We start from the raw sequence: 15,527 nt of genomic DNA on the forward strand, positions 1-15,527 counted from the left end.
CTAATCGACCAACCGCGCGAGGTGAACACCGTCATAGAGCGGCATCAGCCAGCTGTCCAACCTCTCGCTCTCCCTGACCGCCTTGTTGAACTCCCGCAGCTTGTCGACGTCCTCGGACTTCCAGTAGGCCGCCCTCTCGCCCTTCTCGCGCTGCACCCACGGGTTGCCGTCCGAGTCGTCGGCCACGATGCCGCGGCGGAGGACGTTGTCCGCGACGATGAGGCCGCCCTCGCGCAGGAGGCGCTTGCCCCCGCCGGACGCCGGGGACGAGGAGAGGATCGTGGAGAGGTAGGACGGGTAGCCCGACTTTTGGGCGTCGATGAAGATGAGGTCGTAGGGCTCGTCTGGTTGTAGGGTTGGGAGGCTGTGATGGCTTTTAGCTTTGTGATGTCTTCGGGGGTGGGAAGAATTAGAAGCATACGTCGTGAGAGCGTCGCCGACGATGACGGACGCGTTCGTGATGCCGTTGGCGGCCCAGGCTTCTTCGGCTTGCTTTGCGTACTTTGCGTCGAACTCGAGACCTGTTACGGTGCCGGATGGACCGACGGCGTGAGACCAGACCATGCCGGAGTAGCCTACGTAGACTCCGATCTCGAGAACTAAGATTTTGTTAGTTGTATGACTTCGAATTTGGCCTGCAGAACTCGGTTGAGAATGTCCTAGTCGTTGGTGACCAAGTTGCCGAGTAAAGCTGAGCGTATTCAAAAAACGCAAGGGTTCATGCGTACTTCATCTCGTCACATTTCGCGAAGCGGAATACCCCGATCATGAATTCGCAGGCTTGTATAGCAAACGTGAAGTTCCAACAACTCATGACAAGACAGTAAAGACGGGAAAACTCACCCCTCTTGGCCCCGATGAGCTGGGCCAGCCAGATGTGATTCTGCGCCTGGAAGTTGCTGATCATGAGCATCGACGTCTCGGGCTGCGTGGCGTCGATGTGATCGTGGTACGCCACGATGTGCGCGGGCAGCGGCGTGGAGCTGCTCTCCGAGTACTCCGTCACCTTGCGCGAGACTTGCTCGTTGGGGTAGAGCACCGAGACCGAGGACTTCATTTTCGAGGAGCGGGAGATGAGAACGGTATGTTTCTGTGTGGCGATTCGGAAGTGCTTGGTTCCGGGAGATTTCGTATGCTGGGGAAGAGGTCAGTCTGCTGTTCGGGTCGAGAAGAGAAGGGAGGCAGCTCACAAGCGCCGGGTGTGTGATTACCCGGACTGACGGTCAAGTGTTCGAAGCGATGAAGATTCTCTAGGATGTCGAGACGATTCTTCGAGATGTCAGAGAAACGGGAGTGATTCGTTCTTATATAAGAGGATGTGAAGTCCGGACACCTGACTAAAACCACATCATCTTCAACGGGCCCAGAAACGTCGCATACATGGATCTTCGTTGTCACCCAAAACCCCAGTCCAATCCCCCCCGCCCCGGCGCGAGGTGCCGACCGAACGTTGGCTTCTTTCCCCCGCCCGCCTCCGGTTGCGCAATCATCCCCCGCCAAAACCTCTGCCGTCATTTCTTCCCGGTGCAATATAGTACGGAAAACACCAACCCACTCGCTGACAAGCTAACAAACTCTTGTCAAACTCGCCATCGTCACAACTCGGCCGAAGCGTTCGGCTCGGCGATTAGCCCAGTTTCGTATGATTTCCCCCCCTTACGATCTCACAAAATAACCCTCCGAGCTTGTTCGTGCCGTGTGCAAAGATGACGGATATGTCGGGTCCAAAACACGGCGCACGAGAGGGCTCGCAGAACCAACCACCACCACCACCACCACCACCATCACGCGTGTCTGACAGCGCCTACGCGGGAGCTTATCTTGCAGGTTGAGTGCCCGGATATCAAAGTTCGGATCCCGAAGATGGGACGGAGTTTACTCGCTGCAAGGTACCTTACCTACCGTGCCTTTGCGCTTGGTTGGAGTGCGCAAACTGTTGGACTTGCCCGTTTCAGGAAGGAGGGGCACTTGCGAGTTTCTGTGTGATATCTACGTGCCGAAAAGGGTAAAAATCCACGACTTACACGAGAAGTGCTTACAAACTGCTGAATACTTTGCTGCCTGCATCGCGCGAGGCTCATTGCATTCGGAGAGAGGTTAAGTATTATACAAGACCGTCAAGAGACTAAAGTTGAAAATTGAGATGTAGGAAATTCACTTGTATTGTAACGAGCCTAAGTATGCAATTACATTATTATACCCGATTAGATTCCTCCCCGAAACACATGATCATTCCCCATTTTACTTTTTCCCCCCGTGTCTATTAACCAGGTACCAGTGTACAGTCCAGACCCGTATACATCATCCGCCGAATGGCCAGCTTTCTGAGAGGAGACGGAATCAACGTCTTGCTTTGGTCGTACTTCACTTCGTATTCCGTGTCCCCTCTTTCGCCGAGCCGGAGAATCAATGAGAGAATTCCCTCTTTTGACGTGAGGCTGACGCTTAGACGAAAGCGTAGCCAATGGCAATGGCGATGACGGCCGCCGGGGCGAAGGACGCCTGGAGGTTGCTGCTGCCAGCGGTGGCGACCTTGCTCGGGGAGCTGGCCGGAGGCTGAGCAGGGGGTTGAGCAGGCGGCTGGGCAGGAGGTTGAGCGGGCGGCTGAGAAGGAGGTTGCGCGGGCGGCTGAGAGGGGGGTTGCGTAGGAGGTTGAGCTGGGGGTTGAGCGGGAGGCTGCGCGGGGGGTTGAGCTGGAGGTTGAGCCGGAGGCTGAGAAGGAGGTTGAGCGGGCGGCTGAGAAGGAGGATGAGACGGAGGAAGAGCGGGAGGGTGAGCCGGAGGTTGAGCCGGAGGCTGAGAAGGAGGTTGAGCGGGCGGCTGGGCAGGAGGTTGAGCGGGCGGCTGAGAAGGAGGTTGAGTAGGCGGCTGCGCGGGGGGTTGAGCCGGAGGCTGAGAAGGAGGTTGAGCGGGCGGCTGGGCAGGAGGCTGCATGGGAGGAACAGCCGGAGCGGTGGGAGGGCTAGCCCCGGTGACGGTGGTGTTCTGTTGGCGGTGACGGGTGACGGTGGGGCACGGGGTGGAAGCCGGAGGCACCGGAGTACCCTTCTGAGAAGAGACGGAGACAACCGCGGTTGTGGTGCGGTGGCGTCTGATGGAGGTGGTGACGGGAGGAGGAATGACGATGGCGGTGCTGGTACGGCTGCGGGTCAGCGTCGTGCAGGGGTTGGTGGTGTTGTGGCGCCTGCTGCTGCTGGTGATCTTTTTGCTGCTGCTGGTAATCTTCTTCGAAGACGAGGGGCAAGGAGTGGTCGTCTTAGGCTTGGGGGTGGTGCAAGGAGTAGTCGTCTTCTTAGAAGAGGTTGAGCAAGGAGTTGTCTTGGGCTTCGAAGTGGTGCAAGGAGTAGTGGTCTTCTTGGTGGAGGTAGTGCAAGGAGTGGTGGTCTTCTTGGAAGTAGTGCAAGGAGTGGTCGTCTTCTTGGAAGAGGTTGAGCAAGGAGTGGTCTTGGGCTTCGAGGTAGTGCAAGGAGTGGTCGTCTTCTTGGAAGAGGTTGAGCAAGGAGTGGTTTTGGGCTTCGAGGTAGTGCAAGGAGTGGTAGTCTTCTTGGTGGAGGTAGTGCAAGGAGTAGTCGTCTTCTTGGAAGTAGTGCAAGGCGTGGTGGTCTTCTTAGAAGAAGTTGAGCAAGGAGTGGTCTTAGGCTTCGAAGTAGTGCAAGGCGTGGTCGTCTTCTTGGAAGTAGAGCAGGGAGTGGTCTTGGGCTTCGACGTAGTGCAGGGAGTCGTGCTCTTCTTCAAAGTCGTGCAGGGCGTGGTCGTCTTCTTGGAGGAAGTAGTGCACGGGGTAGGCTTCGTGGAGGTGGTGCAAGGGAGCGTCACCACGCGGGTCCGGGTGATCTCCCGGCCGCGGGTCGTCACGATCCGGGTCTCGGTCCTGGTGAGAGGAGGGAGAATGACGGGCGGGAGGACGGGGGAGACCGGGGCCGTCGGGGTGAAGCGGGGCGGGTCCTGGGGAGGAGCGGGGAAGTCGGGGCCGTTCGGGAACGGGAACGGGTCCAGGTTGCCCGGGGCCAAGACCTGAGGCTGGGGAATAGCCTCGACGAGTCCGGAGAGGACTGCCAAGGCGGCGGCGGCGGTGACCTTCATGTTGGAAAGGTTCGGGTGATGGAAACGATTGCGAGGTTTGAAACGATTGACTGAGCGAAAGGTTCCCGCCTTCCTGTGTCGTGAGCGAGTGACTGTTGGATGAGATGAGAGGAAGACGACTCTGGGATTGCTGAAGGCTCATCTTATAATTCTTTCTGCGCTTGAGTTCGCCGCCTCAAGAAATTGTCCTCAGCCCTGATGGCGTGCATCCCATCTCGCCATGTTGAGTGATGGGGATGCAGAGCTCGCAGCCACCGAAGAGGGTTTTGCCCATCGAAGTTTATGCGGAAAGCTGCTGATATCCTAGCCATGTCCGTCCCGGGGGGCTTTTTGAAGTTCCATGGCTGCATATCAGACTCTTCGAGCTGTTGAGTACCTCTGCGGTAGTTGCGGCAGGTTCGGGACAGTGTCGTTTCCGTGTCTAACGTGCTATGACGATCATGTCCATGCCGCAGAGCACATCGGTGCGACTTGGGTAGATGGAAGGCAAGCATGGCTGTATGCTTGTTGAAATTTTCACTGATGAATCATGTTGGCGATCCACGCTCACTGACAGCGGTCGGTTCTTGAATCTGTGTGCTTCAGTATTGGTGAAATCGGGTACACATGGCGTAAACCTCTATTTTTGACTCTTTGCATAAATTGCTCGTCCACCATTCAACCCACGTTTTTTTCGATAAATCTTCTTCGCAGAGACACCATGATGTCTCTTGTATCGGAAGGTTCTTCGACGCCGAGCTTGTTGAGCACTGCAAGCCATCGTACTGTTTTGACTCGGGAAGGAAATAAAAGTGGTGATTCTGACACCTTGACGAGTCTCTCAACGCGGTCGAAATGCTTTTTGCTTGTTGCTCTCGAGCTCCTGCACTTCTGCGCTTAACACTGGATGTTCCTTTCCGTTTTCGGACCATGCTTCGCTATGTATGCCATCTTTCGACTCCAATCTTTTTTTTGTTCACACAACAAATACACAACCCAGCCCCAAAACGCCGTCTTGCCATGCAGCTCAATCGTCGGACTCGCCAGAGAAGAGGCCGACTCTCATCCGGTGGCTCTGCGTCTGATGTCAGCTTGGAACACCCTTCCGGTGATGGCGGGTTGATACGTACAAAAGGCAGCTTGGGGATGACCACTCCCAGGACGGCCAGGAAGTTGATGATGAAGTAGGCCAAATCGTAGTGGGTGTAGTGGGTGCTGAGGAGGAACAGCACAATGGGCACGCTAAGCAAAAACTTTTTGGCGGGGGTATACTGAGCGCCGTCGTCAATCTGCTCCCACATGTTCAGGTTGTCAAAAGCGCCGCCATTGAACTCAAACGGGACGCCGCGGACGTAGTGGAACATGATGTAGGAACCGAACATGTACGAAATATTGGTCAGCGTCCACGACGTCTCCTGGGAGACGCCGGGCATGATGTCGTAGAAGATCTTTAGGCAGAGGATGAGAACGAAGTGGATGGTCCAGGCACCTGAGGAGGATGTTGTTAATCTCTGTGGTTGGCTTGGGGGTGGGCACGCGACACGAATATCGCGAGGGGGGAGCTCTGCGCGGGGTTCTCACCTTTGGCATTGACCCAATTCGCGTTCAAGTTGGGGACGACGGCCTGGTCGCTTATTTGTTCCAGAGTCTCGGGCGGTTCATAATGGACCTGAAGAATGCTGCTAGATCTTCTTCTGCGGGCACCGGTATCCGCCATCGTTTTGTACGATCCGCTGCCACTTCGCGGAGGGTTGGTGGCCGCGTCGTACGAGACGGTGCGAGAGAGGAGAATTGGGGAAGACAGTTTGGCGGTGTTGAAGGGGGATCGGGGGGACCGATTGTTTTTGAATGTTACGGGGAGGGAATTGGCGAAGGAATTGGTTGCGGAGGGTTCGGGATCGTCGTTATTCGTGCAGGTGGTGCTGTGCTGGGGACAGGATGTGATGGCGGTGATGGATTCTGCTTTCTGCTATTGGCCCCCTTGATGATGTCACGGGGTTCAGCGATCAATTCGCGACGTAGAAGGCGACGGATAGTCGATGCTGTCGTTTGGTGTTGAGAATTACTGATGGAAGCGAGAGGAGAAGAAAGGGACGTCGTCGAGACAGTCGAAGAGAGCGTTGAGTTTGTTTCTGTAAATGTTGGGGATGGCGTCGTCGTAATTGGCTACTTGGCAATGGGATGAAGGAGAAGACGGGACAATTTCCATTAGATATTGATAGCAGAGAAAGCCGACGGGAAGACGGGGGACAGGTCGCAGGACGCAGGACGCAAGACGCAGGACCTGGGAGGAGAAGGAGACGACTGGACCCCGACACGGACCACGACAGGTACTCCAGTGTCCAGTGTCTGTACCTAGACAGGGCAGCAGTGGACAATTCGACCCACTCCGACCCCGGCCAAGGCAAGGCAAGACACGACGAGATTGGTTCCGAGAGAGAGCTGCTTGCTCCAGCGCTCACACTCAGGGTCGTTCCATTCAGGGGACCACCCCAATTTCAGCGGATTGAGGTACCTACTTTTTCCATCCCCGCCCCTTATACACGCAAGACACGGTGCTAGCCATGAGATTGAGAGTACAGTGTTGTCGCACTGGCAGGAGCCGAAAAGACTTCCATTGAATTGTCTTCATTCCTCGTTCCTCAAAAAAGAAATCGGCAAGCAATCCGCGGCCTGCGATAAGCACCTGGCTGGCACCTTACCGAGTACCTACCTCAGGTACCTTGAAGAGGCTCTCTCATTCATCCCTCACCGACCGACCTTATCGTCTCCCACCGAACCCCAGCCCGGTTGACCTACCCGGTCATGGTCATATCCATGGATCACTTGGACAAACACTTCCATCCTTCGCGCAAAAGAAAAACGAGGCACTTCGACATCAACACACGTCACCCACCTTCTCACAACTCACCCATGCGTACATGGCACAGCGCAGAATGCAAACCAAAGCAAGAGAGCACGGGCTGAGACCCGCGATCCGGGAAGGGCACTGGCAACTGGCGACCCGAGAGAGACAGCCCAGCACACAGTCAGACGGACGGCCCAAACCCGCCCAATCCATATGTCACTGTTTCGTCGCTATGAGATCCGTACTGTAAGCTACCCTGCGTTTGGATGCCGGGGCGGGCTGCTTGGTTATGCACCGCTGGAGGACCGGAAGTACGGAGCACTTCGCGGCGCGGGTTCGCCATACCATCTGCTAGCGAGCTGGGGGAAGGAAGGGGTTCCCCTGACCACACTCTGCCAGGAAGACGCCCCTATTTCCAGATACTCGGCGACGAGAAAGCCAGATGGCTGAGGCGGCTGGCAGCCTGGCTAGACGGGACACCACCAGCAGACTGGCTAAAAACTCAGAAACGCACTGGCAACTTCGGTTGTAACCGTTGGATCGATCACCTACCAAGTACACACATCTCAGTGTGTACACGCGGCATGAACATGCCACCAGCTACTGAGCTGGGGCTAGGCCAATCCTAGGTCAGCTAAGCTTGGGAATCGTCAGGAAACAGGCCAAACCGATCAGATACTGAAGACATCCACGCCATTTCATGCACCACCAAACACCTGACACTGGGCAGACGAGACAGCAGGAATCACAGAGGAATGGCGCACCAGATTGGCGTGCCTTGTGGTGGAAGCCGATGCCATTCTCCGTACTCCGTACCTAGGCCTTCAGAGACATACGGTGTTGCTCGTCCTTCCCAGCATTTCACTCCTTGCTTGACGAAAGGAGGTGGTTATCTGAGCTAAATTCGTCTCCGAGTTCCCCACAGACTGGGCTGTGCGATAGGTTATTGACTTCAATGGTTCGTTGCGTTGCGTGGGATGCGTGGAAAGCCCTGGTTTTCCGGGATATCTCACCGAAACCGAGTGGGAGGCTGCATCGTCGACGACTTGTCAAAAAGTCTGTTTCCCCATTTGTGCCGAGCCCCGTATACGGTCTTCCCATATCAATCGAGCTGCTCGTGTTGATCTGCCGTGGTCACTCAGATATCAGCAAAACATTTGACTCGATGTCATGGCACGACCAGCCGTTGCGATATCGCGGGAATCCGTGGCGTGTCTCGGGCTTGGGACAAGGCGATACTTGCACGCAGCTGGTGAGGCCACGATCTGCCTGTCAGCTGTCAAGACCTGTCGCATACTTTTCCTTTTCCCCTTTCCTTGCGGCCAGTCTGGGCCCCCAAATGCTAACGACAACGTAGCTTGCGCTTGGTCCAGCTTCTGGGACTCCAGAGCGAAGACGACCAGACCGCAGAGATCGAGCCTCATCTCCGACCGCAAGGGTCCTGATTCTACTACCACCTTACTATGCGGGTTGCGCGCTGGCGGTTTGTAATTAGATGGGAATCGATAGGTCCAATAATGCCGATTCTAGAAGTCCTCTCACTTTCGCTTCCGCGCCTTCCCCAGCGGAAAGAGACACCGCCTCAGGTGCTCGCCAATCCATGCCGTCAGTTCCCTTAATTACAGTGGAGGGCAATGACGGCCCCAGGACATGAGTCGGTTTCCATAGGATTTTACCATCCGTGGATATCTCACACTGTGAAGAGGCCCGCACCTCGAAATTTCGAACCCAGCAGTGTGGGTGTGGGGTGCACGGTTGAGAGACGCAGCCAAGGGCGGGAGCGACCCGGCAGAACCTCGGCGACACGATCCGTTGTGACGTCGAGCAAAACTGGATACCTGCATATAATTTTTTTGACAGAGCGACGTTGAACATCGCGAATGAGATCGACGCCATCGAAACCGCGATACTGACGCTGCCTGCATCGCAGAGACGTCAATTACGCTTGTAGGCCGCGAAGGTACCAGATTATACGCGTTCGATTCGCCTCGACGCAACGGCAATTAGCCATCCCTTAGCAAAGGTCTGTTTTTCTCCACACCCGCGTCTTAGAAGCCGAGACTTGAGGCATCAAATATCGACGCCGTAGAGTATCGAAAAACTTTTCAGTCTTTCAACAGAAGGCTTCTTAATTCCTCGGTACGTTCCACGGAGAGTTTGAAGTCGGCACTGTCAAAGTCGGAGCGATATTGCCATCGCGTCTCGCACCCGACAGCCCAACGGAACCACAGCATTGCCCTATACCATGGAGGCATCAGAAACAGAAGCGGCGGCGGTGCCCGGCGACGTGCAAGAGCCCGTTGAGGTGGTAGAGACGTCGCAGCCGTCCAAAAAGCGTTCATTGGAGGATATGCAGCAAAACGCTGAGCCCGACGCATCGGAGCCTCATCAGGCACCATCGCCGGAGCCTGAAGCCAAGAGGGCAAAGACGGGCCAGACAGATAAGAAAGAGGCCCTGGACGAGGACGGCGATGAGAAAAGTGCCGAGGAGGGCGAGTTGGAGGAAGATGATGAGGACGCTCAGGCATCCAACTCTGTATCTGAAGAGATGGGCGGCGGGCAGAGCGGCGACGGCCAAAAGCTCGCGGCGGATGCGGGCAGCAAACGTATGACACGATCTATGGCGGCGGCGGCAAACGACTCGGCTCATGTTGGATGGAATCACGGCATCACATCCCAAATCCGAACATCACTTGGCGGGGCTGCGAAAGCGAAAGCCTCGCCAGCACCCACCAAGACAAAGTCTAAGGAACCAACACCCGAGCCTGAGCCTGAGGTTGAGGCTGAGGTTGAGGTTGAGCCCACACCTCACGCTGCGACAGAGTCCGCGCCTTCCCAAGTTGCTCAACCGACCGCTCCTGCCACAAAGGAGCCTGCCAAAAAAGCTCCCCTAACACGAGCGGAACGCAGGCAAGAGAAACAAGCACAAGCTGCCGCGGACTCCAAAAAATCCCAGGAGGAGCTGAAAAAACCTTTCGAGTACGCCCCCGGCCTCTCATTTTATCTCCCCAGCAAAAAGAATCTTTTGTCGCCCAAGGGCAACAACATTGGATCCGGCGTCTGGAAGTCCAAGTTTCACAGTTGGTGCCAGTCCTTCGTCAGTCGCAACATCGACCAAAAGGACCAACTCAACGCCGACATCGCCGTCGCTGCGCTGCTAGAGTACATTGCCACACGCGCGCACTGGTCCAAGAAGAGGCAAAGAGGAGCTGCTACAGGCGAGGCTCGGAAACCTCAGACGAGAAATGACATGGCGGTCAACCTGGCAACGATACTGAAGAACGACGACTACCTGGCCAAAAGCGCAGGAACCGGCACGGAGGACTCTCCCATGGTGATTGAGGACGACGACTCCGATGACGACGACGTACAGGAAATTTCACCACCTTCCGGCACGACAACGCCTGGCAACGCCGCACAAACTGCAGCATCCAATGCTGCTCACTCTGATCAGCGGGAAGAAGCCGTCCTGCCCTTAGTTGAAGTCAAAGAAGACTCTGAGGATATTTCTGACGACGGGATGGAGAGCGGACGACCCGGTCCAGTTGTCCTCGGCGAGGAGGATGACTTGGCCCAGCAGCGGAAGTACTTCCCCGGACTTGCCGAATCCGAGTGCATCTGCGTCTACTGCGCGACTCCTGGTCACACCTCATCTGCATGCCCCAGAACGGCCTGCAAGTTCTGCGAGGGCGAGGACCATTTCTCCTGGAACTGCCCGACGCGCGAGAGGTGTACTAAGTGTCGCCAGCTGGGTCACGGCAAGGGACAATGCACCGAGAAGCTCATTAGTTTGGACGAGGAGGGCGCGGAGTGCGCTACGTGTGGTTCTCAAGCCCACGACGACGACGACGACTGCGAGGTCCTTTGGCGATCCTACAAGCCTCAGAGTGGCATGATTAAGAAGGTCAACTTTCTTCCTGCCTTCTGTGGAGCTTGCGGCGCGGAAGGACATTACTATTCTGACTGTGCGTTCCGTGGCGACAAGCCGCGCAGTCAGACGTGGTCGTTGAGGAACAGAGACCGCTACTTGGACAAGAACGCGGCCGACGGACCGATCAGCGACTTTGCCAGCATACCCAAACCGCCTCAGCTTCAGATCAAAGGCGCGTCTGCCAGTCGGAACCACATCTTCTACGCCGATAGCGACGGATCGGAAGAGGGCGAATTCCTGGGCCAGAAGGTCAAGCCGCGTGCTCCGCCCGGAAAGATCCAGATGGCGAGCAACATCCAACTCGGCAACTTTGGAGTACAACAGCAGCAGCAGCAACAGCAGCAGCAGCCACAGCCTCAGCAAAACGGACGTGGTCAGCAGAGAGGTGGGTGGTCAGCGCAGCCTCCTCTCCCTCCTGGACCTCCCCCTCCTGGCCCGCCAGTCGGTGGTTCGTACTCGCGAATGGCCAAGAGCCACAACAACCAGTCGCGTCCGCCGCCCCCGAACAACGGTGCTGGACGTGGTGGTCTGCCTCCCAAGCCTCCAGCTCCGCAACACGGCTACCACACCGTGGCCCCACCTCCCAACGGACCGGGGCCGAACGCGAAGAAGCCCAGGACTAGACAGCCGGCTAATGCGCCTTCGGGGCCCTCGCATCACCAGAACGGTAGGGGAGGTGCTGGTGGACGCCGCAGGGGTAAGAACAGACGCGGTGGGAAGCAGGGTTGAGCGATCCGAATGATTGGCTGGCGTGGTGCACCGCGAGCGCGGGTGTGTCAGATGGAGGTGCTACGGCAAGGGGACCGACGTCGGGGGATGAGCGGAAAAAGCAACATGTGCGACGACTGTACGACTTGACATTGCGCGAAATCAGATGACGGGGCGCGGCGTGAGGTGGTAGAGAAGGTTGCGCGCATGAGAGAACACGGGCGGGCGGACAGCCTCGTCTTTCGGTTGGGCGAAGGACCCCGACGAGTCGCGCAATCATTGGCTTGACATTGGCATTTGGAGACGGCTCGCTCGCTCGCTGACTGCGCGCATCGGCGTGCGGGAGGCTGGCCGGCGACGTGGACCGTCCATCAGTGGATCAGATCAGACTAGAGGCATATTCTGGGCTCTCGTGTTTAGTTTTGATACCCCCGGCTTTCGCACAGAATTAATCAGACATGGCTTTTGCGAAATTCGGCTCCGAGTGATTGTATTTGCAGCCCAGATAGTGACAACGGAATCGAACACCTTGTATATCAAACAGCGGCTTCCTCGAAAAACCACAGTCGGGGTTTAACCAGTGGAAATCAAGGCCAATTTGACTCTGCCACGACATCAAAAGATTTCCCTGGTAAAACTTGTTCGCTGGTCAACGTTGAATCATGTACGGTGAGAGCCCAACCCGGCCCGGGCAAAACAGGACAGATATCCCTGTTTTAGGGGAAACTAGGAAATAGAATTGTCGAATCTTTGGCCAGGGTCGACGAGAATTCCGAAATGCTAAATGTAGGTGAAGGAAGAGCGGCGCCAGGGGTCTAAAGCACACTTGGTCGTTGCCCGTGATATAATTAATATCAAGGAGCGCTTGAGCGGTGTTAGTCATACCTGACCCTAGACAGCCACGTCGCATGGGATTTCGAGGTTATTGAGAGAAAATTTTGATATGGTGTTCCGGGGGTTAGGACCTTTTTTTTGTGGACGAACGAGTCGGTGAGAGGAAGTGTGTGGTGTTTTGGAGGTCCATGTTGAATTTCGGGATCAGAGGACCAGAAAAAAAAAGACGTGGGCAAGGACATGGGCTTGTGGGTTTGCCTGTTCGTGGGTTGTGTCGGGATGGAACGGACCAACGAACCCGGAAAACGTGGGTTGTGGGTTTCTCATGTGGTTTACCTTGTCTTTGGGAAAACCAGGGGGCATGTGGATGTTGTCGATGGAAAGCCGGTTGCTTGAGACGACAGTGATCATCGACGTGGCTGGACAAGTGGCCCCCGTCGATGATGTCGTTTTCTGTTGCGACGAGAAGTCGCAACGGGGGATTCCGGAGAGGGAAGCGCAGTAGCGGTCGAGGAGACCCTGGAACTTCTTGTCTTGGGAAGTATGGTGTCCGCGAGGAACGAGTGGTGGTTGAGAGAGTTGACCTTACTCGAGGGCTTTCCTTTTGCGCAGTTGCGTTGTGGATCGCAAGTGACGATCACGTCGGCGGTGGCCTTCGTGAGCCCTGTATGCCGGTTGTCTTGTCAAGGTCTGTGTGGTCGTGACGGGGGTGGGTGTTGGTGGGATGCGATGCGATGCGATGCATGGGATGTGCGAAAGGGAAGGAACAGACGGCGGTTAAGTAAGTAATAAGTTTCTTCGTCTGTGGGACGGGAATACCGTCTAAGCTTGGACTTGCTCTGTTTGTGAAGTTTGAGTTGAGTTGACGGGGCGGACGATGATGGGATGGATGACGGACTGATGGTGGAGGAGATGCATGCGTGGACTGAGGGCGAGGTAGGTAGGTAAGTAGTTTATGAGAGACATGTTCCTGTAAGAGACGACTTGCTTGTTTGGTCAAGTAACTTGAGTATTCGTAGTTGACATTGCGTAGTAAGGTAGTGGTGTGTGTATGCGTATGCGTAGTGTGTGCCTGCCAGTCAGCCCCGTCCGTCGTCTGGTGGTCCTTGGTGCTGCGTTTCGGTTTCCCGTCTTCTCAACCGGCATCCGAACCATTTGTGTGTTGCGGGTCTTGGAGAGGACTTGGGAGTGGTTGGAATGAAGTTAGCGAAGATGCAATGCAAGCCGAGTGTGTGGTTGATGTTGAGTGCTGAGTGTGGGCTGCGTCCTGTGTGGGGTGCAAGTCGGCAGGTCCACGTCCTCAGTCCCGACTTCCATTCCAGGTCTTCCCCACCCCGGGCGCGGGCCACGGGGAGGCGCGGATTGTTCGTGGTTGCCAAGGGTTCGATTGATTCGTCCCTTGCGCGCTCGATTTCACTGGTCAATTGGCGACCAAACATTTACCTTTCACCCTGGCGCGCGATGTGGACACTGGGACACACACGAGGAAGAAAAGAGTCATCATTCTGCGTACTATGTCAACCGACAGGCCGACGACAGGGGGACTACTGCAATGACATGCCTCATGCGCTGCGCGACCAGCAGACAACGCGGCCGGACGCAAGGTTCTGTAGGTCCCGTGTCTACACACGTTTTTTTATTCTGGCTTGCTTTCTTCGAATTTGCGTGCGTCAAGCGAAAACCGGGATTCCGTCCACAGCCCTACTTTCTTGCCCTCATGACGGTCATCACGACTTGCGGTGTTAACGGCATGGGTGGGTGGTGGAGATGGGAGTTGTGGATGCGCACGACGAGGTTGAATCAGTCTTGGCGGAAAAGACACCACAACCATCGTCATCAACTTTCTGATGATCGCATCCATAGCCTCTGCGTTTCACTAGACCTGCAGAGAGGGTAAGCAGAGTTCAACGCGAACTACCGTGCTACGGAAAGAGGAATAATATCTCGTAGCAGAGGATGAGATATACCAAACCACATCAACAAATAACATTTCATGCTTCTCAGTAACCATAAAAATCATCGCCACTCGGGAAACCTCGAACTGCCCGGCCGCAGACACTACTGCGCAGTCTAGCTCCAAGAAACAAAAAACGTTTACTGCGTAGGTATGTGGATCGTCATGGAGCCCTTGCGATGGTTGCATGTGGGCAGCGCTTAGCCTTATGTCCAAACCGGACGTTTCCATCCAGCCAACGCGTCTATTCTGTGCCACGCGACGTCAACACGTCAAGCCGCGTCCGACCAATCACCGCCCTGCGAAATCCGTCAATGTGACCAGCCTTTCGAGTTTCCGACCAATCAGACCCGGGAGTCTCGAGATGTTTGGTGTCGTGGGGGACGTGCCTCTTATCGATAGCGCTTCTCCCGCAAGGATCAACGACACTGACCATCTTCACCCCCGGGCTGTCTCTCTGCAGATCCCTCGTCTGCTGGGCTCTCGGACGATGGGGCCGGCGACCAGCCCGGTTTACCTTAGCCCAGGTCCTTGTGGCGGTCGGCATGGCATGGGGGCGCAGAAGGGAAAGAACGGTCTCATCCTCGAAGGCCTCTCAACCACTGGGACGACATGAAACGAATCTTTCTGGCGGGGGTGGTCATCTATTCGCATAGACGGAGGGAGCCTGCATGGCTTAGGTTGTCTCTGCATCTCGAAAAGATTTAGGGTGCGTCGCGAGGGAACCAGAACAGAAAACCGACCAACCAAATCACACCAACGCGCCCCCGACTCGCCGATTCTGGCACGACGAACCCTTCTTTTTGGTGTTTCCCTCTGATGTGCGCTCTGCTCTGCCTCTGCCGTGGGAAGGGGGAGGGGCGTGTAACGGGCGTGCCATCTACGTGTGTTCGTCCAATCCCTTCCCGCGTTTCTCTCGTCGCTCGTCAGTGTCGTGTAGTCGTCGTGGTAAAATTCCCCACTACCACTGCAGTTCCCCGTTTCCCGTAAACCTAGTCTCTGCATATGCAGGTCTCGACAGAGGTGACTCACCTTCCAGTCGTTCCCATTGAGGGGCGACGGGACGATGCGGGTTAGTAGGGGTGGCTGGTCTGCTTCAACCACGACTTTTTGTAAGTTTTTTCGGTGTCCCAACTACCAGTCCCGAGTGCTCCATCGCCGCACATCTGGGTCCTGGCTTCCATGTCTCC

The 15,527-nt window shown here is 56.0% G+C and overlaps 4 protein-coding genes across 4 annotated transcripts; 1 reads left to right on the forward strand and 3 right to left on the reverse strand.

The window, feature by feature from the left end:
• Positions 1 to 1,057, reverse strand: CkaCkLH20_00380 (o-methyltransferase; the record flags this gene model as incomplete). Its single annotated transcript, XM_038883100.1, has 3 exons — positions 1 to 364; positions 422 to 599; positions 844 to 1,057. The coding sequence occupies 3 exons, from the start codon at positions 1,055 to 1,057 to the stop codon at positions 1 to 3; spliced, it is 756 nt and encodes a 251-aa protein (XP_038751805.1).
• Positions 1,058 to 2,445: 1,388 nt separating this feature from the next.
• CkaCkLH20_00381 (uncharacterized protein) lies at positions 2,446 to 4,083 on the reverse strand (the record flags this gene model as incomplete). The annotated part of the gene is made up of 1 exon (XM_038883101.1): positions 2,446 to 4,083. One exon carries the CDS (start codon positions 4,081 to 4,083, stop codon positions 2,446 to 2,448), a length of 1,638 nt encoding a protein of 545 aa, XP_038751806.1.
• A 1,006-nt stretch (positions 4,084 to 5,089) lies between these two features.
• CkaCkLH20_00382 (ORMDL family protein) lies at positions 5,090 to 5,866 on the reverse strand (the record flags this gene model as incomplete). Its single annotated transcript, XM_038883102.1, has 3 exons — positions 5,090 to 5,137; positions 5,193 to 5,551; positions 5,644 to 5,866. 3 exons carry the CDS (start codon positions 5,864 to 5,866, stop codon positions 5,090 to 5,092), a joined length of 630 nt encoding a protein of 209 aa, XP_038751807.1.
• Positions 5,867 to 9,155: 3,289 nt separating this feature from the next.
• CkaCkLH20_00383 (uncharacterized protein) lies at positions 9,156 to 11,570 on the forward strand (the record flags this gene model as incomplete). The annotated part of the gene is made up of 1 exon (XM_038883103.1): positions 9,156 to 11,570. One exon carries the CDS (start codon positions 9,156 to 9,158, stop codon positions 11,568 to 11,570), a length of 2,415 nt encoding a protein of 804 aa, XP_038751808.1.
• Positions 11,571 to 15,527: the final 3,957 nt, after the last annotated feature.

The sequence above is a fragment of the Colletotrichum karsti genome (assembly GCF_011947395.1).
Source record: "Colletotrichum karsti strain CkLH20 chromosome Unknown Scaffold1, whole genome shotgun sequence".
NCBI lineage: Eukaryota > Fungi > Ascomycota > Sordariomycetes > Glomerellales > Glomerellaceae > Colletotrichum > Colletotrichum karsti.